Genomic DNA, 21,912 nt, shown 5'->3' on the forward strand with positions numbered 1-21,912 from the left:
CAGGTGCAGTCATCAAAAGAGCCACATCTGGCTCTAGAGCCATAGGTTCCCTACCCCTGGTTTAGGGTTTAGGTTAGGATTATTTTAGGGGTTGAGGTGTTGAAGGTGCTGGTTTAGTTTTGGTTTGGCACCAATATTTATCACAAAAATAAACATATTGTTCAATGAATCCAAACTGAGTGTTATTGTCCGCGCAGACGCAGGCGGTGAAGTTATTAGAATGGTGCAGGTGTCCCTAATGTGGTGTCCAAGCCTCTGTCCTTTGTTCCATGTTGCTTGTCTTTACCTGTACTGTCCCTTTAAGAGGAGACACTTCCACCTAGGCGTGTTTCTCGCCGCCTCCGACGGGGTGGATAAGCGAGCACACCAAACAGCCTGAAAATCGCACTCTTCCCACTCGTGTCACGGCTTTATTGTTGAATATTTGTTCGAATAAGATCGATCGGTCACAGGTGATAATCAAGCCGCTAGTGTCACTCGTAAGCTGGCGTGGATTTGAATGTCAGTCGGGTCAAGGTTCGCTCCTCCACGGGTGGATAGTTCGCGTGAAAAAACGTCCATGTGAGGAAAACACCAGCCTTTGGATGAATGTATATTAACTGGGCGTGAAGGAGTCCGCGTGGGAGCGTCGTCGTGGGAATGAGCTGCCGCAGAAAAGGACCGCAAAGTGGACCATGATGACGATGTGACTGCGCCTTTTTTTTTATTTTTTATTTTTATAGTGAAAATGCAAAAATGTGTCACGCTGTTTAGTGCATAACCTGCGGGATTCGACCAGGAGTGTAGCGGAGGTGTGCGATCGTCAAGCCCGACGAGCCGTCATGTCGGCGGTGATGATCACCAGGAAGGCGCGGAAATGGGAGAAGCTGCCGGGAAAGAACACTTTCTGCTGCGATGGGCGGGTGATGATGGCCCGGCAGAAGGGAGTCTTCTACCTGACCCTCTTCCTCATCCTCGGGACCTGCGCCCTCTTCTTCGCCTTCGAGTGAGTCTCATCCTCCTCCACGCGTGTCTCACCATTGTTTGCACACACATCCACGATGAGTGCAGCATAATTCTCATTCATTGCTTTACTAAGTCATTTCTCTTCACTCCCTCAAACAGGCCTGGGCAATAATTTTGACTCGGGGGCCACATTTAGAGAAAAACATGTGTACAAAACCTCACAATAATGTCTGATTGAATGCTAAAAACGTTATGACAGACCGCCTTAAAAAACGTAATGGGATTTTAAATGTTTCTATAAACGATAAAACACTGAATATTGACAAAATATGAACCTCACACCCCTTTTCCATTGACATATTTTACAATCAGGTGAAACGCAACAAAAATGCAACAAACCGTGAAATAGGAACGCAAAGGGTACAAAATAAACCCACCTACAATCTGATATATCTGATACATCACTAAGCTTTAGAACTTTGTTGTGAAAATCTCCTTCCGCGTCTGTGGAAACGCTTCCCGCCCACACTGCTTGGTGCCTCGTCTGAGCTGCTGTGACGTAGATCAGTGATTGAATCACTGTGTAGTGTGCTGGGGGATATTGTCTGGTGTGCCGTGGGAAATTATGCAACTTCACCTAATTGGTCCAAAAAATATTTTTTGCAAATCAATAATCATAATAATGTGCCGTTGTCTAGTGCCTGTACTGTGTAGAGCTTGGCAGGGTAATTTTGTAATACTCCATACCAGTAGGTGGCAGCAGGTAGTTCATTGCTTTGTAGATGTCGGAACGCGTCAAGGATGGTTTGTCGTGATCCCAATATGCAGAGCACAGCGTGCAGGTAAAAAGGTATGTAACGCTTAAACCAAAAAAACAACAAGGCAAGTCCCGCTAGGAAAAGGCACTGAAGCATAGGAATGGCTATGTAAAACAAAAGTAAAACTGAACTGGCTACAAAGTCAACAAACACAGAATGCTGGACAACAGCAAAAACTTACAGCGTGTGGAGCAAAGAGGACGTCCACAAAGCACGGGATATCCCGTACATGACATGACAATCAACAATGTCCCCACAAAGAAGGATAGCGTACGCACAACTTAAAGGGGAACATTATCACAATTTCAGAAGGGTTAAAACCATTAAAAATCAGTTCCCAGTGGCTTATTTTATGTTTCGAAGTTTTTTTCAAAATTTTACCCATCACGCAATATCCCTAAAAAAGCTTCAAAGTGCCTGATTTTAACCATCGTTATATAGACCCGTCCATTTTCCTGTGACGCCACATAGTGATGCCAATACAAACAAACATGTCGGATAGAACAGCAAGGTATAGCGACATTAGCTCGGATTCAGACTCGGATTTCAGCGGCTTAAGCGAAATTGAAGAAGAAACTGAAGCTATTGAACCATATCGGTTTGAACCGTATGCAAGCGAACCCGACGAAAACGACACGACAGCCAGCGACACGGGAGAAAGCGAGGACGAATTTGGCTATCGCTTTCTAACCAACGATTGGTATGTGTTTGTTTTTAAGTGTTATATTGTTTTTAAGCTAAATTATTGGTAAACACAGTTTATGTATAATAATTTACGTAAAACCGCGAGTAATGAATAAAGTTTTCATGAATTAATATATTCTGTAGACATACCCTCATCCGCTCTCTTTTCCTGAAAGCTGATCTGTCCAGTTTTGGAGTTGATGTCAGCAGGCCAGGGAAGCTAGGGTCGATATTCTTCTCTTGATCATCTTCGGTGGCATAAGGGACGGTGTGAGCCAAGACATCCAGGGGGTTTAGCTCGCTCGTCTGCGGGAACAAACTGCCGCCATTGCTTGCCGTGCTACCGAGGTCCTTTGTCCCTGAATTGCTCACACACTCCGGCAGATTCAATGGGTGTCTGGCGGCAGATTTCTTTGACTTTATCGTTGGAAATGCATCTGCTTTGAGTGTCGCAGGATATCCACACATTCTTGCCATCTCTGTCATAGCATAGCTTTCGTCGGTAAAGTGTGCGGAATAAACGACTGACCATTTTCGTCGGCTTTCCCCACACCCTCGTATTTTGAACAAATTTCATCCAATTTCTTGCCACTTTCGCATCTTTGGGCCACTGGTGCAACTTGAATCCGTCCCTGTTCGTGTTGTTACACCCTCCGACAACACACCGACGAAAGTGAGAAAATGGCGGATTGCTTCCCGATGTGACGTCATCGCTCCGAGAGCGAATAATAGAAAGGCGTTTAATTCGCCAAAATTCACCCATTTAGAGTTCGGAAATCGGTTAAAAAAATATATGGTATTTTTCTGCAACATCAAGGTATATATTGACGCTTACATAGGTCTGGTGATAATGTTCCCCTTTAAAGAGTCTTGATTGCGAAAACAAAGCAGGTGCGGGCAATAGCACTCAAAGGAAGGCGTGAAGCTGCTACAGGAGAACACCAACAAAACAGCAAGGGTCACCAAAATAACAGCGCAAGACAAGAACTAAAGCACAACACACAGGAAACAACAACAAACTCAAAATAAGGCATGACAACCTGGTGGAGTTTCATTGTTTAACCTTTTCTGCTGGTGGTGTGCCTCCGTATTTTTTTTAATGAAAAAAATGTGCCATGGCTCAAAAAAGGTTGAAAAACACTGATGTAGATGACCATAGTAACTAATTAGATGACCATAGTAACTTATTAGATTACTATAGTAACTAATTATATTACCATAGTAACTGGTATATCATCCATAAGCGCAGATTCCAACCATTGAAATACTTTCTATAGTTCAAGACTTCCGGTCATTAGAAAACATCACTGCACATCATAATGGCAGCTACACTTTACATCTTTAACATCTAAAAAAAAATATTTCGGAATGTCCGGCGGTCCAGATTGAAAAGCTTAACGGGCCGCATGTGGCCCCCGGGCCTTAATTTGCCCAGGTCTGCCCTAAAAGCTACTCATAAGACACCCAACATGCATATTTATTTAGCACTGATTGCTGTGTGTTTATTTGAAAATATGATTTTATGAGTTTATGTTATCCGTCCACCATCCTGTTAGGTCAGGGGTGGGCAACCCAAAACGTTGAAAGAGCCATATTGGACCAAAAATACAAAAAACAAATCTGTCTGAAGCCGCAAAAAAGGAAAAGCCGTAAATAAGTCTTATAATGAAGTCAACACATGATGTAAGTGTCTATAATCGCTATAATAGCCTACTATCAAAATGACTCTGTGTCGCAGGCTGGTGCAAATCTTCGTTTGATATTTAATATTTATTCTACACATTTTTACAACATTAGAAACCATTAGTAAATCAGAGGCTACTCAGAAGGTGAGATAACTCCTGGAAATTACTGGCTTTTAATGGCCAAAGGTATAGATGTGTGTGACCAAGTTAAGGCTGTCTTCTTTTAATAGATTTATTACAATCTTTCGTAAGCCAGATAACGTTTGCTGTGGTCTGGAACAACATGGCACACAAACAACTATCAGAAGTACAGCCAATATTACATATAGATAATGTGTCATGAGACGAGCAAAACTAAATTATATACAAAGAGTATAAAGGAAATTAAATGAGGGGAAATATACCTACAAATGAGGCATAATGATGCAATATGTACATACAGCTAGCCGAAATAGCCTGATCAGCACTCCAACAAGTCAATAACATCAACAAAGCGCACCTTTGTGCATTCACGCACAGCATAAAACTTTTGGTGGACAAAATGAGACAAAGAAGGAGTGGAAGGTTTTACATGTAAACAAACTGTTGCGTCACAGTCCACACTATGGTGAGTTCAAGAACTGCCGAACTTAGTAGGACAAAACGATGTTCACCAAATAGTGTCATCAGTGAAGCACACACACAAACATATTAAACAGTGGGCTTTCTAACAATTGGGAAGGTTTGTGTCATGTTTGTCCTCCAAACAAAAAACATACTAAAAAAAACCCACAATTATTTCCCCCCCATCTTTTTCCATTTTCAATCCTTTTTTAAAAATGCTTCAGGGAGCCACTAAAGAGCCGTGGGTTGCTGACCCCGGTCCTAACAAATATAACATCACGCGGGATGTCTTCCTCTGAGGTAGGGCTGGACCACTGTGGAAAAAATAATCATTACGATTATTTTGATTGATATTGTAATCACGATTAATTACACGACTATTCATTAATTTGAAAACACAAGTATTTATTGTACCACAAAAACTGAACTTTAAATATAGTTTAAAAAAACCCTGGATATAAATTAGCAACAAATGAACCACAACAAGTAAAATAATAATAAAAATAAATGTACATAACAAATAGCAATATGTAATGTTAGAAATTCCTTCTCCAGGAAACACAATGTGGCCAGTGTGCCAAAGTCCTACAGAAGGGTGTGCTTTCTCTCAGGGTTTCCGTCAGGGCGACGCAGACCCTGCTGGTGGCACTTTTGATGCTTTTAGTCTGGCGAACCAGAACCAGGCCGGTCCGAGGGCTCGGAGGTCATCAACCAGAGAAAAGAGGAAATTATTGATGGAAATGAGGAACGCGAGATACAGTCATGGTTACAGTCGTGGTTACACTTGTAAAGAACATAATGTCATGGCTGTCTTGAGTTTCCAATCACTTCTACAACTCTTATTAATTTGTGATAGAGTGATTGAAGCACATACTTGTTGGTCCCAAAAACATTCATGAAGTTTGGTTGTTTTATGAATTTATTATGGGTCTACTGAAAATGTGAGCAAATCTGCTGGGTCAAAAGTATACATACAGCAATGTTAATATTTGCTTACATATCCCTTGGCAAGGCGCTTTTGGTAGCCAACCACAAGCTTCTGGTTGAATTTTTGACCACTCCTCTTGACAAAATTGGTGCTGTTCAGCTAAATGTGTTGGTTTTCTGACATGGACTTGTTTCTTCAGCATTGTCCACACGTTTAAGTCAGGACTTTGGGAAGGCCATTCTAAAACCTTAATTGTAGCCTGATTTACCCATTGCTTTACCACTATTGACGTGTGTTTGGGGTCATTGTGCTGTTGGAACACCCAACTTCGCCCAAGACCCAACCTCCGGGCTGATGATTTTAGGTTGTCCTGAAGACTTTGGAGGTAATCCTCCTTTTTCATTGTCCCATTTACTCTCTGTAAAGCACCAGTTCCATTGGCAGCAAAACAGGCCCAGAGCATAATACTACCACCACCGTGCTTGACGGTTGGATAGATAGATAGTACTTTATTGATTCCTTAGGAGTGGCGTTCCTGGGATTAAAGGCCTCACCTTTTCTCCTCCAAACATATTGCTGGGTATTGTGGCCAAACAGCTCCATTTTTGTTTCATCTGACATCACATGGACAAAGATAAGACCTTCTGGAGGAAAGTTCTGTGGTCAGAGGAAACAAAAATGGAGCTGTTTGGCCACAATACCCAGCAGAATGTTTGAAGGAGAAAAGGTGAGGCCTTTATACAAAGAGGATACAAGTAAAGGATATTAAAATGAGCTCAAATATTCCTACAAACAAGGCATAATGATACGGAGCCCCTAAAGGGACAAGGAGAGAAAAAAAAACATTTTGCGAGATATCGCAATACGTTTTGCAAAATCTTGCAAAAAGTATTGCGAGGCCTTGCAATACTTTTTGCGAGACATGGCAAAAGGTTTTTTTTCTATGTCAGTGAACCGGAAGTAAAATAGACACAGCGATGGTGAACCGGAAGTGAAACAGAAAAAGCGATGGAGGAGCCTACCCATCATCCATGGGAGAAGTTAATTGATTTCTATTTTAGTATTGGCCTAACATATAAAGACACCAAATCGTATTAAGGTCCAACAACAGAGCTCCTCCATCGCTCTGTCTGTTTCACTTCCGGTGACCATCGCTGTCTGTTTTACTACCGGTTCACTGACATAGGAAAAATAAACATATTGCGAGATGTCGCAAAAAGTATTGCGAGATCTCGCAAAACATCCATGTCCCATTAGGGGCTCCGTATAATGATGCAATATGTACAGCTAGCCTAAATAGCATGTTAGCATTGATTAGCTTGCAGTCATGCAGTGACCAAATGTGCCTTATTAGCACTCCAACAATTCAATAACATAAACAAAGCGCACCTTTGCGCATTCACACACAGCATAAAATGTTTGGTGGACAAAATGAGACAAAGAAGGAGTGGGAGATTTTACATGTTAAGAAACTGTTGCGTCACAGTCCACACTATGGTGAGTCCAACAACCGCCGAAATTAGTAGGACAAAACGATGTTTACCAAATACTCTCATCAGTGAAGCATACACACAAACATATCAAACAGTGGGCTTTCTAACAATTCGGAAGGTTTGTGTCATGTTTGTCCTCAAACAAAAAACTTACTAAAACAAAAAAAATAAATACATTTTTTAAAATGCTCCAGGGAGCCACTAGGGCGGCACTAAAGAGTCGCATGCGGCTCGAGAGCCCCGGGTTGCTGACCCAGGTGTTAGGTTTATATTTGAACATACTCTATGAAGCGCTTCTTCTATCTAGTGTGAGACAGGAAGTCTGGACTCGACTTTGAATTTTTTTTTTTTTTTTTAGTCAGTGCCTCTCACAAGACGGTGGATTGTAAGGTTCCACAAATATGGCCAAAAGGGTGTGACATGGGAGCCCCACAACTCTGTAGTTTTAGGCTTCAACTGGATTCTTAGGCCCCATTTACACTGGACACCAAATCTGATGTTTTTGCCCTCAAGCGACACAGATCAGATATTTTGAATTTTTTTTTTTTAGCAGTCGTAGACTACGATTACACTGCAAAGTGGCCCAAATTGGATTTACCGAAATCTGATTTTTTCCAACTGACTGTTTCCACTGCAAGTAAAATATGATCTTTATAAGGCCCCTTCTACACTAAGGCTAAGGTTATCCAGAGTAAATCCGACCTAACCTTATCCGTGTCCACACACACACAATGGTCGTTTAAGACCCCCTCATTCCCTCCGTCCGCCGGCGCAACGCGACCTAGTAAGCATGCGCGTAAAAATGCGCGCATCATAGTCACCTCTGACCTGGAAGTGTATTCTTACCCTGTGTTTCAATGTAGACTATTGCCACATTTCTTTTAACCGTAAACCTTGCTTGCCTCACCATCAGCAGCTGTTAGACTATTGTAGTGAATCACACCTGAGCCATTATCCATGAATCATATCTTTAATGGACGTGTGAAAGTAAACAATGTGATAAAGAACATTTTACAACAACAGGACACTGTGCTCGTACTTGACGGCCGCAACCGCTTCATGGCTTCACAATAGTTATGGAGTACAAAACTAGACGTTGAGTAATCGCTCGACATACATGGCGGACAATAACTGATAGTCTGCTTTGCCAGTCCAAATGCATTCGCTATTTTTTCGTAGTCTTCCTTTGTCCACGGGAGCCAGCATTGTCATTGTCTCTCCTTCGACAAATGGACAACGTTTTTCACTCAGTAGAATGACAGCTCACCTGAACATTCGAAAGTTCTCTTGCCGTTCCTGTGGCACAACACACTTGGTGACAAACATATCCCACCGGGCTGCCGTTCTTCCAGGCCTTACCCAAAACCGTCGCTCAGCATTGCTATGTTGCCGTCTGAGATGTGTTGTATCCCAAATAGCTGCAATCGCGCGTTTACTTCTCTTAAGGTATACATGGGTGATTTATACAAGCGTCTGTACATGTAGAAGAAGGAGAAACAGGAAAATGTCTGGATGACTCGCCTCCATCTTTCTAGTGATTGCCGCCGGGTTACCGAACGGGTTGTTATGAAGCTGGCTCTGGCGCGTTCTTTCTGATGTCACTTCCTGTGTGGGGCACGGTCTTTCTGGCGTCACTTCCTCTCCGAACTCAGTTTGTAAATGATCAATGAGTCCATACAAAGCTAAGAGCCGGAGATTCAAGAAATAGACGGCACACTTGCCCTGGTAAAAAATGATCCAAGGAGGGTTACCTTAAACGATAGTTTAGCGCAGAGGGTTTAGCCTACGGACCAAACTTAAGGTCTACCGTGCTGTTTTCCTACCTGCCCTGCTGTATGCCTGTGAGACCTGGACTGTATACAGCCGGCATGCTAAACGCCTTCCACATGAGAACCCTCAGGAGGCTGCTCAACATCAGGTGGCAGGACAAGATCCCAGACACTGAGGTCCTCCAGAGGGCTGAGATGGAGAGCATCTACGCCATCCTCAAGCGTTCCCAGCTGAGATGGGCTGGCCATATCTGCCGCATGTCAGATGAACGCCTCCCAAAAATGCTCCTGTACGGTGAACTGCACCATGGAAAGCGCTCACGCGGCGGACAGCGGAAACGCTTTAAAGACACACTAAAGGCCAGTCTCAAGGGCTGTGGTCTGGACCCAGAGACCTGGGAAGCCGATGCCCAACACCGTTCAAACTGGCGCTCTGCAATCTGGCATGGTGTAGCAGACTTCGAGGAAAAACGCATCCATGAAGCCGAACAGAAGCGACAGCTCCGCAAGACCAGAGACAGTTCCTCCCTCTCAGCCAGCCACCCCCCAGTCATAACCTGCCCTCACTGCAGCCGGTCATTCCGCGCAAGGATTTGCCTCATCAGCCATCTTCGCACACACAAATCAACGTGAAGTCACCTGGTCATCCTCGAAAACGAAGGACGAACATGAGTGTGGCTGACACCATGCTTAGGCTAAATAATTACTCATTTAAGGGGTTATCCGGCTTAGTGTAGATATAGCCTAAGACTCCAGTGTAAACGCGCACAACGTGGCTTCAACATCGATTGCATACGAAGTTCGATAAAATGTATCGTATTTTCCGGACCATAGGGCGCACCGGATTATAAAGCGCACTGCCAATGAATTGTAAATTTTTGATCGCTTTTCATATATAAGGGGAACTGGATTATAGGGCGCATTAAAGAAGTCATATTATTATCATTAAAAAAAAAAGTAAAAGTGAAGTGTGAAGTAAGGTGAATTATATTTACCGTATTTTCCGCACCATAAGTCGCCCTGGGTTATAAGCCGCGCCTTCAATGAACGGCATATTTCAAAACTTTGTCCACCTATAAGCCGCCCCGTGTTGTAAGCCGCATCTAACTGCGCTAAAGGAATGTCAAAAAAACAGTCAGATCGGTCAGTCAAACTTTAATAATATATTAAAAACCAGCGTTCTAACAACTCTGTTCACTCCCAAAATGTACGCAAATGTGCAATCACAAACATAGTAAAATTCAAAATAGTGCAGAGCAATAGCAACATAATGTTGCTCGAACGTTAATGTCACAACACACAAAATAAACATAACGCTCACTTTCTGAAGTTATTCTTCATTCATAAATCCCTCGAATTCTTCCCTTTCGGTGTCCGAATTGAAAAGTTGGGCGAATGTGGGATCCAAAATGGCCGGCTCCGTCTCGTCGAAGTAATCGGAGTCAGTGTCGCTGTTGTTGTCCAGCAGTTCTGTGAATCCTGCCTTCCGGAAAGCTCGGACCACAGTTGTGACCGAAATATCTGCCCAGGCATTTACGATCCACTGGCAGATGTTGGCGTATGTCGTCCGGACCGGCGCTGTCTCCCTGTCTTGGTGAACGTCACGTGTGTTCGCCTTCTGTCATCCACTGTTCCCACGCAGTTAGCAGTCTAGCTTCGAATGCCCTGTTGACACCAATATCTAGCGGCTGGAGGTCTTTTGTCAATCCACCCGGAATGACGGCGAGTATTGAATTAAGCGCGTAAGCGTGTCTCTTAATGTGATGTTATGAGCTAGCAAATATAACAACTACACTACCCAGCATGCAACGATAGTGACGAGCATGCGCGGTAGCCCTGAGAAGCGTTGTTGTATGTGCTGGCAGTTAGAATGTGGTTATGAGCACGCTGTGAGTAAACGTTGAGAACTCAGTTAACACGCCTCGTCTGCATTATTTATAATTAGACAGACAACACACTTAATAGGAGCCATTTTGGGGTCTTTACATAAACACACAAATGGAAATGAAACGTCACATATTCCAGCATGCAACGCGCGCTTCTTCTACGGGGAAAAAAGATGGCGGCTGTTTACCGTAGTTGCGAGACCTAAACTTTATGAAAATTAATATTAATATTAACCCATATATAAGGTGCACCGGATTATAAGGCGCACTGTCAGCTTTTGAGAAAATTTGTGGTTTTTAGGTGCGCCTTATAGTGCGGAAAATACGGTATATAGCGCTTTTTCTCTAGTGACTCAAAGCGCTTTACATAGTGAAACCCAATATCTAAGTTACATTTAAACCAGTGTGGGTGGTACTGGGAGCAGGTGGGTAAAGTCTTGCCCAAGGACACAACGGCAGTGACTAGGATGGGGGAAGCGGGGATCGAACCTGCAACCCTCAAGTTGCTGGCACGGCCACTCTACCAACCGAGCTATACCGACTTCCTTGTGGTCTACATAACATGTAATGGTGGTTCTTTGGTCAAAATGTTGCATAGATTATGTTTTACAGATCATCTTCAAGCCGCTTTCTGACAGTCTCTTCAGGATGCGCGGTTTTGTGGGTGGTCTTATTTACGTGGCTCACCTTCGACAGCGTCTTCTCCCCGTCATCTTTGTTGTAGCGCTGTAGCGTGCAAGGACGGAAGTGGAAGAAGTGTCAAAAGATGGAGCTAACTGTTTTAATGACGTTCAGACTTTACTTCAATCAATAACAGAGCAGCATCTCCTCATCCGGAAACAACAACACCGGAAATGTGTTCCGAGAAAAACCGTCTGACCGGAACTCTCTAATAACTAAAGTTCCTTTTCCGTATCCTCGTCTGTGAGTGACCCGGAACAACAACAACAACAGAAGAAGAAGAAGACGAAGAAGAACCGTGTCGTCAAAAGAAGTTTGTCGCAGTCAAGAGTTCCGCTGTATTCCTTTTAATGTCCAGAGACAAGGAAAGTAACACATTTTATTGGTTCTATACTGAGCAGGCTAACGGATCGGTGTACGTCGCTCTTCTTCTTCTGTTGTTGTTCCGGGTCACTTGTTGTTTTGGTCAACTTCATTGAACTGCGCATGCAAGTGACATCGAGGCCTCATTGGGGCCACATTGGGGCTTGTGCGTGTTTATCCTGGAGTCTGAAGATCACATTTTAATCCAAACAGTCAGCTGAGAAAAATCAGATTTCGAAAAAGCCCGATTTGGTACGCTTTGGCCTGCAGTGTAAATGTAGTCTTAGATTCCACAAACACAGCTGACCAAGTCTGGTACCATATTTGAACCCTAAAGGAACAGCATGCAAATAGATTCTCGGATACCAGAAATATGGCCAACTGGTAGCCCCAAGCCAGGTTGTCTTGGAAAAGAAAAGCAAAATTACAACTAGACTCTTAAGTTCTACAAATATGGTCGACGGACTTAGGTGCTTATGGGTCCTATAAACCAAATGTAGGCTGTTACCACAAATATGGCTGACTTGAGACTCCAACACTTTTGTTGAGTGTCAACTGGATTCTTAGATTTCACAAATATGGCTGACTTGGTCTAGTACCATCTGAACCCTAAAGGAAGAGCATAAGCTTGCAAAGGGGTTCTCGGATACCAAAATTATGGTCGACTGGTAGCCCCAAGTTTTGGAAAACAGGAGCAAAATCTCAACTTGATTCTTAGATTCCATAAATATGGCTGACAGACTCAGCTGCCATATGGGAATCCTAATCCAGTCAGGTTGTTTGTGCAAGGAGAATAAGCTTGCAAATAGATGGTTAAATTCAACACATATGGCATACTGGGAACAGAAAACAATCAACACGTTGTTTTAAACAGAAGTCTCAACTATATAGTCTTAGATTCCACAAACATGACTGACTGTGAGTCCATATAGGAATCCTAAACCCAGTTGGATTATTTTCATGAAAAGGGGCAATATTTGCAAATAGGTTGTTACCACAAATATGGCTGACTGGGAACCCAACACTCTTGTTGGGCTGTTTTTTGAACAGAAGCAGATGTATCAACTAGATTCTCTGATACCACAAATATGGCTAAATGGTAGGCCCAAGCCATCATCAGGTTGTTTTGGAGAAGAAGAGCAAAATTACAACTAGACTCTTAGGTTCTACAAATATGGCCGACTGACTTAGGTGCTTATGGGTCCTATAAACCAAATGTAGGTTGATACCACAAATATAGCCGACTGAGACTCCAACACTTTGGTTGGGTAGTTTTTTACCAGAAGCCACAAGTGTCAACTGGATTCTTGGATTTCACAAATATGGCTGACTTGGTCTAGTAACATCTGAACCCTAAAGGAAGAGCATAAGCTCGCAGGGGTTCGGATACCACAAATATGGCCGACTGGTAGACCCAAGCCATTGCCAGGTTGTTTTGGAAAACAGGAGCAAAATCTCAACTTGATTCTTAGGTTCCATTAATATGGCTGACTGACTCAGCTGCCATATGGGAACCCTATCAGGTTGTTTGTGCGAGGAGACTAAGCTTGCAAATAGATGGATAAATTCAACAAATAGGGCCGACTGGGAACAGAAAACAATCAACAAGTTGTTTTATACAGAAGACCAAAGTCTCAACTATATAGTCTTAGATTCCACAAACATGACCGACTGTGAGTCCATAAAGGAATCCTAAACCCTGTTGGATTGTTTTTATGAAAAGGGGCAATATTGCAAATAAGTTGTGACCACAAATATGGCCGACTGGGAACCTAACACTCTTGAAGCAGAGGTATCTACTAGATTCTCTGATACCACAAATATGGCTAACTGGTAGGCCCAAGCCATCATCAGGTTGTTTTGGAGAAGAAGAGCAAAATTACAACTTGTTTCTTAGATTCCACAGATGTGGCCGACTGACTAAGCGGCTCTTTGTGAACCCTAAACCAGTCCGATTGTGAAGAAGATCCAGCTTGCAAACAACCTGAGGGATTCTACTGGGAACAGCAAACTTTCATTCGGTTGTTTTGAACAAATGAGCAACAATAGTTGGGACTTAATTAGATTCCACAATCCTTGGAGTCAGGTGCGTTTTAGGAACCCTAAAACCAGTTCAATTGTCTTTGTGAAAAAGGGCAAGCTTGCAATTAGGTTATTACCACAAATGTGACCGACTGGGAACCCAAAACTGTCTGTTGTTTTTTTAACGGAAGTGACACCTGGATTATTAGACTCCACAAACATGGCCAATGGTACTATACTAGAACCCTGAACCCAGTCAGATTGTTTTTGTGATGAAGATTGTTAGATTCCACAAATATGACAAACTGGGAACCCCAAACGTTTTTCAGGTTGTTTTATATAATTAGGCTATGTCTACACTAAGCCGGATAACCCCTTAAACAAATAATTATTTAGCCTAAGCCTCATATCAGCCACACTAAATTAGCGTTTAAGGTAACCCTCCTCGGACAAGAGAACTTTCGAATGTCCAGGTCAGCTGTGATTATACGTAGTGAAAAAATGTGTCCATTTGTCAAAGAGGAGACAACAACAGACTACCAAAAACAGCGAATACATTTGGACTGGCAAAGCAGACTATCAGTTATTGTCCGCGATGTATGTAGAGCGATTACTCAACGTCTAGTTTTGTACTCCATAACTATTGTGAAGCCATGAAGTGGTTTCAGCCGTCAAGTACGACCGCCAATTTCAGCCTACAAGCACAGTGTCCTGTTGTGGTAAAATGTTCTTTATCACATTGTTTACTTTCACACGTCCTTTAAAGATATGATTCATGTATGATGGCTCAGGTGTGATTCACTACAATAGTCTAACAGCTGCTGATGGTGAGGCAAGCAAGGTTTACTGTTAAAAGAAATGTGGCAATAGTCTACATTGAAACACAGGGTAAGAATACACTTCCAGGTCAGAGGTGACTATGACGCGTGCATTTTTTCGCGCATGCGTACTAGGTCGCGTTGCGCCGGCGGACGGAGGGGTGAGGGGGTCTTAAACGACCATTGTGTGTGTGTGGACACGGATATGGTTAGGTGGGATTTACCCTGGATAACCTTAGTGTAGGAGGGGCCTTAGACTCCAGAAATTGGGCCAATCAGGTTAGGAGCTATTTAGGAACCTTAAATCTGGTCTGCTTTTGAAAGGCTTGCAAACAGAATGATTCTTGTATACCACAAATAAGGCCAACGAGGAACCCAATACGCTCATCGGGTTGTGTTGGATTTGTCTAAGAGTCCACAAACATGGCCAATTGTATTCAAGTGTAGTATACAAACCTATTACCCGTTTTGTACCTCGTTTTGTACAAATGTTGTGGACAAATCTTGCGCACTGAGGCCCCTTCTACACTAAGGTTATCCAGGGTAAATCCCACCTAACCTTATTTTAGTCGACACACACACAATGGTCGTTTAAAACCCCCTCCGTCAGCCGGCGCAACGCGACCTAATATGCATGCGCGGAAAATGCGCACGTCATAGTCACCTCCAGTGTTGCTTTGTGTGCAAGTTCTTAAATGTAACTTATCTGAACAATATCTAGTGTTGTGGTATATCAATTAACTGGAATTCAGTGTGCTGTGGAGCCCGATTGTAGTGAATCACACCTGAGCCATCATAAATTAATCAAATCTTTATTGTACACGTCACAATGTGACAAACAACATTTTACAACAATCAATCTCGGGATCTAGATATCTGGTCAGGACACTCCTCACTCTTTTGCCTTCACCTTCATTGTCCATTTGTTTTTGATGACTTTATATACTCTGGACCTAGACGTTGAGTCCGTGACATACATGGCGGACAATAACTGATTCAGTCTGCTTAGCTAGTCCAAATGCATTCGATGTTTTCCGTAGTCTTCCCTCGACGGCCAGGTATTACAAAGCACACGCTACCTTTTTTTATTACATCCACGGGAGCCCACATTCTCGTTGTCTCTCCTTCGACAAATGGACAAAGTTTTTCGGTAAGTAGAATCACAGCTGACCTGGACATTCGAAAGTTCTCTTGCCGTCTGAGATATGCTGTATCCCAAATAGCTGCAATCGCTTTCTCTTAAGGTATTCATGTGAAAAAAAGAAGATTGAGAAACACGGGCATGTCTGGATATTATGAAGCTGGCTGTGGCGCATTCTTTCTGACGTCACTTCTTGTGTGGGGCGCGGTCCTTCTGACATCACTTCCTCTCCGAACTCACTTTGTAAACGATCAATGAGTCCATACAAAGCTAAGAGCCGGAGACTTAAGAAATACACGGCGCACTTACCATTGTAAAAAATTGTCAGAGGAGGGGAACCTTAAACGCTGGTTTAGTGTGGCTGAAACGGGGCTTAGGCTAAATAATTATTTGTTTAAGTGGTTAAACGACTTAATGTAGACATAGCCTTAGACTCCACAAATTGGGCCGATCAGGTTAGAAGCTATATGAGAACCTTCCAGCTGGTCTGCTTTTGAAAGGCTTGCAAACTGAATTATTCTTGTATACCGCAAATAAGGCCAACAAGGAACCCAAAACGCTCGTCAGATTGTTTTGGATTTGTCCAAGAGTCCACAAACATGGCCAATTGTATTCAAGTGTAGTGTACAAACCTGTTTTGTACCTTGTTTTGTACAAATGTTGTGGACAAATCTTGCACACTGAGACAAAGTAAATGTTGCTTTTAGCACTGCACTTGAATGTTCTCCTGCCTTTTCCTCTGAGTCTGGATAGAAGGAGCTGTTATGTACAGAGTGCTATTGAAACGATAGTGCCCACTTTGGCCTGCATGGGCAGATCTCGGCACAGACTAATGGCTGGGGAGTTGTTAGCATGCCGCGTTCATATTACATCCCAGCATGATTATCTCAGTTGCAATGATTGATATTAAGGCTGAAGTCCAGGTGTTTTTTTTTTAAAGAAGCCATCAGTACATGTCTTGTGAAGATGTTTGTGGAAAACCCCCTGAGAGTTTAGTCTGGACTGAATAGAACGTGATCGTGATCCTTCTATCTTAGAGGTCGTCAATGTCTTGCATTGCAGAATCACCGTATTGTGTGCAAAGTGAAGACAAGCCCTAAGCCCCACCGGGCCAAGGACGGTAGAACAGAGCCGGCAGTATCCTCCTGACGTAGGCTGGCTTTGATCCTGAATTTTTTTGTCAGCAGCTGTGGGCCCCCTTTTTGGAAGAGAGTTTGTCTTTTATTTGGCGCTGCAATTCTGAAAACAGGAGGCCGAGTCCACCCAAGAGAAATGGAGCTATTTGTAATAAATAAGCAAAGCGAGAAGAAGCGTCCAAGCTTGTTTGTTTGCTTGCTGGGCGGAATCAATACCTTGTGGGCTTAAACTGCTGGTTTTATACCCCCTGACAGCATGTTCATTCATTCTCTTTATGCTGCATTCCACACGGCTGAGAGAAAAAAAATTACACCCTCCTAAAGGAAATAAAAATAAGTTTGTACTTATTAAATTAGGTCGAATCGAATCTCAATGTTCCGCTTTTCCAGTTCAAATTGTGTTGTTTTGACCATTTGTTGACATTCCAACAGATTTGGAGGATTAAAGCAGCACTAAGTGACTTTTCAACTTTCATAAAATGGACTTAAAACTACAAAACCCAAAACCAGTGAAGTTGGCACGTTGTGTAATTCGTAAATAAAAACAGAATACAATGATTTGCAAATCATTTTCAACTTATATCCAATTGAATAGACTGCAAAGACAAGATATTTAATGTTCGAACTGAGAAACTTAATTTTTTTTGCAAATTAACTCAGAATTGAATGGAAGCAACACATTGCAAAAAAATTGACACAGGGGCATTTTTACCACTGTGTTACATGGCCTTTCCTTTTAACAACACTCAGTTAACATTTGGGAACTGAGGAGACACATTTTTGAAGCTTTTCAGGTGAAATTTTTTCCCATTCTTGCTTGATGTACAGCTTAAGTTGTTCAACAGTCCGGGGTCTCCGTTGTGGTATTTTAGGCTTCATATTGTGCCACACATTTTCAATGGGAGACAGGTCTGGACTACAGGCAGGCCAGTCTAGTACCCGCACTCTTTTACTATGAAGCCACGCTGTTGTAATACGTGGCTTGGCATTGTCTTGCTGAAATAAGCAGGGGCGTCCATGATAACGTTGCTTGGATGGCAACATATGTTGCTCCAAAACCTGTATGTACCTTTAAACATTAATGGTGCCTTCACAGATGTGTAAGTTACCCATGCCTTGGGCACTAATAGACGCCCATACCATCTTATATGCTGGCTTTTGAACTTTGCGCCGGTTCTTATGGCTCTTTGTTCCAGAGTACACAACGTCCACAGTTTCCAAAAACAATTTAAAATGTGGACTCGTCAGACTATCATGGCCAAAGCTGCAAAACAACCAAAGAAACGAAAAGTTTTGTCTGAGGAGACAAAGAACAACGGAGCTTGAGAGTCAAGGATCATTAATGGTCCGGCTCAAAGACGAGGAATTTCAGACGGATGCTGTCTTTGTTCTGTTCCTGCTGGATGAGTAAAACTTACAAATGTTGATTTTTTTTTTTTAAACAAAAACACTTAGGCCTAGCAAAAAGTAGACTCTTTAATCATCAGTATTGTGAATTTATGTAAATAAAGTAGTAAACAAATCGATTTATTTGTCCTATGGCTGCTAAAGACATGGTTCAGTATTGTTTTACTATTACTAATTAATGTTATTTGCTAATCCATCTACGTCATCTGTATTTTTTTTAATCTAACCATGTATTTGTTGAACTATTACACATGTGAGTGTGAATGTTGTCTGTCTATCTGTGTTGGCCCTGTGATGAGGTGGCGACTTGTCCAGGGTGTACACCGCCTTCCGCCCGAATGCAGCTGAGATAGGCTCCAGCACCCCCCGCGACCCCGAAATGGACAAGCGGTAGAAAAATGGATGGATGGAATCGTGAATCTATTATCTTGTTCAATTAATCGGATAAAACACACTTCATAGCCTCAAGGGAAAATGGCTCATAGCTATATATGATATAATATGATGCCATATAATATGTAATAGGTCTATAACCTATTAGGACCCAGGTTTGGAAGCAGGGGCTGAAACAAGGGGTTAATTTTTGTTGTTGTTTTTGTTAATGTTTACATACTCAGGAAATAATTTCCTAGACACAGGAGGACTTTAACGTCAAATCCAAAGGATTTAAAAGAGCTTTTGTTTAGTTATTGTGTACTGTTGACTTTGTTTTGCTCAAACAATTGTATGTAATAAAAGATAATAAAGAACTACCGGTAGTTTAAGTAGTGCTGATATTGTTAAACTGTTAAAAAGTATCACCATAAATGAATTGCTAATTAATGAATACAGGTCATTTACAGTTAATGCATATTGGTATAAGTAACGGCTGATAACTTTCATGGATGATTGGAAGCGGCATGGGCAGCAAAAAACCCTGATTGTAACATCCTCATTTTTAAGTGGTCATTGTCTCGTAAGCCGTATGATTTTATTGTATATTGATGTACTCGATTTTGCATTGAGCACAGCATTTTCTGAATAGAAGTTAGCTTGTCAAAAATAAGAAACACAAATCTACAGTTGCTCATATTTTCGTGGTTCGGTATAGGCGTGGTCGGCTACGCCTATAAGAACAGCTGATAGGCAACACGTCACAGTGGTAAGGTGACCCTTCTGAAGAATACTGCAGATTATAGTCGAAACATGTCAGGCAAAAATTCCATCTAACATAACAAAAATATTGTCTGATTACAAGAACATTTGAAAAGTAAAAGAAATTTTTTTTCGGCTGCTGGCTTTAAAATATGTTTTTGGTCATCATTACAGTATAAAAGCACCATGAGATTTGAGTATTTATTTGTTATACTTTAGCGCTACTAATTGAAGCGTTTTCTGCATTAAATATAGCTGTCATCATCCGTGGTCCGGGTCATGTTTTTGTTATGTTCTCTTAGTTTTGGACTCTTTTAGTTCCTGTTTGACACCTGAGTTTGTTTTAGTTACCATGGCTACTTATGATTTTCACCTGCCTCTAGTGTTCGGGACGCGCACCTGCTGCTAATCAGAGGTCTATAAGCCTGCCTTTGCCAGTCAGTCGTCCTGGCGTCATTAGTTGTTTGCCTCATGCCTGGACTATGTAAGTCTTAGTTGTTTCATGACACAGTTTCGTATTGGTTTCATGCCACAGTTTCGTGTTTGTTCTATGCCATAGTTAATGCTATTGGTTTCATGCCACAGTTTCGTGTTTGTTCTATGCCATAGTTAATGCTAGTTGTTTCATGCCACAGTTTCGTGTTTGTTTCATGCCACAGTTTCGTGAGGTTCATGTTTATAGTTTCATGTCCTAAGTTTTTGCCTTAGCTTCCGCGTGCAATAGGCAGGTTGTTTTCTGTTTTGTATGTCGTTGATTATTTCTTAAAATTAAATCATGTTCCTACCTGCAAGTCCTGTCCGGAGTCGTCCGTTTGCCTTCCTGGGAGAACGACCCCGCAGTAAGCGTAAACCACGCCGTGACAATAGCATGTAGGTCGCTAGCCCAATACAAATTAAAAAAATAACTAGTGCTTGCCAACATTTATTTTAATTTTTCATCTGAACTATTTGTAAGGCCTTCTCTGCTGGCCTAACATAATCAGAAATCATAATCATAATTAAGGATGAAATTATTTTTTAATTTACTTTCCCTAAATATCTAAAAGTATTCACATTCTCTTCATGTCATATTACGCTCCTTCCAGTGCTTTTGTTTTTAGTTTAGAGTTTTTATCCAATCAGAATTCAGCTAGCTTATGTTTCCATGCTATACCAAATCTGCCCGGGGCCTTCAGAATCAACAATATGGGCGTACAGGTGATAGACAGCTGCGATAGCCAATCAGATCTAGAGTTGTTGTCAGTAAGGCTAGAAGGCCTTACATTGAACGTGACATTTACGCGTCCTGTGATTGGATACTCACCAGGACCGTTAGCGGATGAAATTGAGAACACATAGAGTTGATAGACAGTTTCGATAGCCAATCAGATCACGAGTTGTTGTCAGTAGCCTATCTAGGTAGTCTGATGTTAACGAGACTGTGATTGGATACTCACTTGTCATTTTAAGTAGGAAGTGTTGACCCACAAAGAAGGAGAACAAAACGTTGATTAGGTGGCAGATATATATATTTGCAAGGTCATTTTCAAGAAGGATATTTTAAGAGAAACTACATCTTGTGAGACGATGTCGGCGATGAAATGGGGATATGCCCGCCATTTCCACTCGAATCGACGAGGGGTACCACTGGCTTATACAGCATCCAATTGGTGCTACAAATTGTGAGTTAAAATATTTTATTTTTTTATTTTTTCACATTTAATATGTTTTTTGCAATTTTAATTTTGACAGTACCACATAAGATATGTTTTAATTGCTGATGCGGGTTTATTTATTTTTAACCTCTTAAGGCCCAAGCTGTTTGTTTACATGCTTTTTTTTTATTTCTCTTTGCTATTTGGGCTTATTGGACCCTAATTCGAATAAAAACTAAAAATCATCTTTTGATATGATGTACTTAGTCCATAAGTACACAAACGTGTACTTCATGTGTAGTGACATGAACATTTTTATTATTACACTTTTTTTTTCCAAATTCCATTGTATGTTATACTCTTCTGACACCACCAGATAGCAGTATAAGTGTCCTTATGTCGGCATAAGACCCCAATTCAGTAGTGTACACAATTTTGAAAATAAGAGCTAAAAGGTGCTGTCCACACATGTGGCCACTAAGGCCTTTAGAGGTTTTAAATACCGCAGAAAATGACCCGTTTTGTACACTGTTGATGTAATTCATTGCTCAGTAGGGAGTAAATGTGTTCCTGTATAGTATTTCTCCAGCAATGGTCATGTGGTGACATAAATTATGGTATTTTTGAGAGGTAATCGTTGAAGTCGTACATCATTGGAGGCCTAGGTGGGAAACGCACGACCCACCACTGATTTGCAGTCTTAGGCCCCTTCTACACTAAGGTTATCCAGGGTAAATCCCACCTAACCTTATCCTTGACCACATA

The 21,912-nt window shown here is 41.9% G+C and overlaps 1 protein-coding gene across 1 annotated transcript in view; it reads left to right on the forward strand.

The window, feature by feature from the left end:
- The first annotated feature begins 341 nt into the window (after positions 1 to 341).
- The window catches only part of zdhhc9 (zDHHC palmitoyltransferase 9), a 70,930-nt gene continuing 49,359 nt past the window's right edge, over positions 342 to 21,912 (forward strand). Inside the window, exons 1-2 of the mRNA XM_061976771.1 lie at positions 342 to 685; positions 779 to 985. Of these exons, the coding sequence (XP_061832755.1) occupies positions 675 to 685; positions 779 to 985 (218 nt within the window). The 5' untranslated portion in view covers positions 342 to 674. The remainder of the gene's footprint in view (positions 686 to 778; positions 986 to 21,912) is intronic.

The sequence above is a fragment of the Nerophis lumbriciformis genome, linkage group LG16 (genome assembly GCF_033978685.3).
Source record: "Nerophis lumbriciformis linkage group LG16, RoL_Nlum_v2.1, whole genome shotgun sequence".
NCBI lineage: Eukaryota > Metazoa > Chordata > Actinopteri > Syngnathiformes > Syngnathidae > Nerophis > Nerophis lumbriciformis.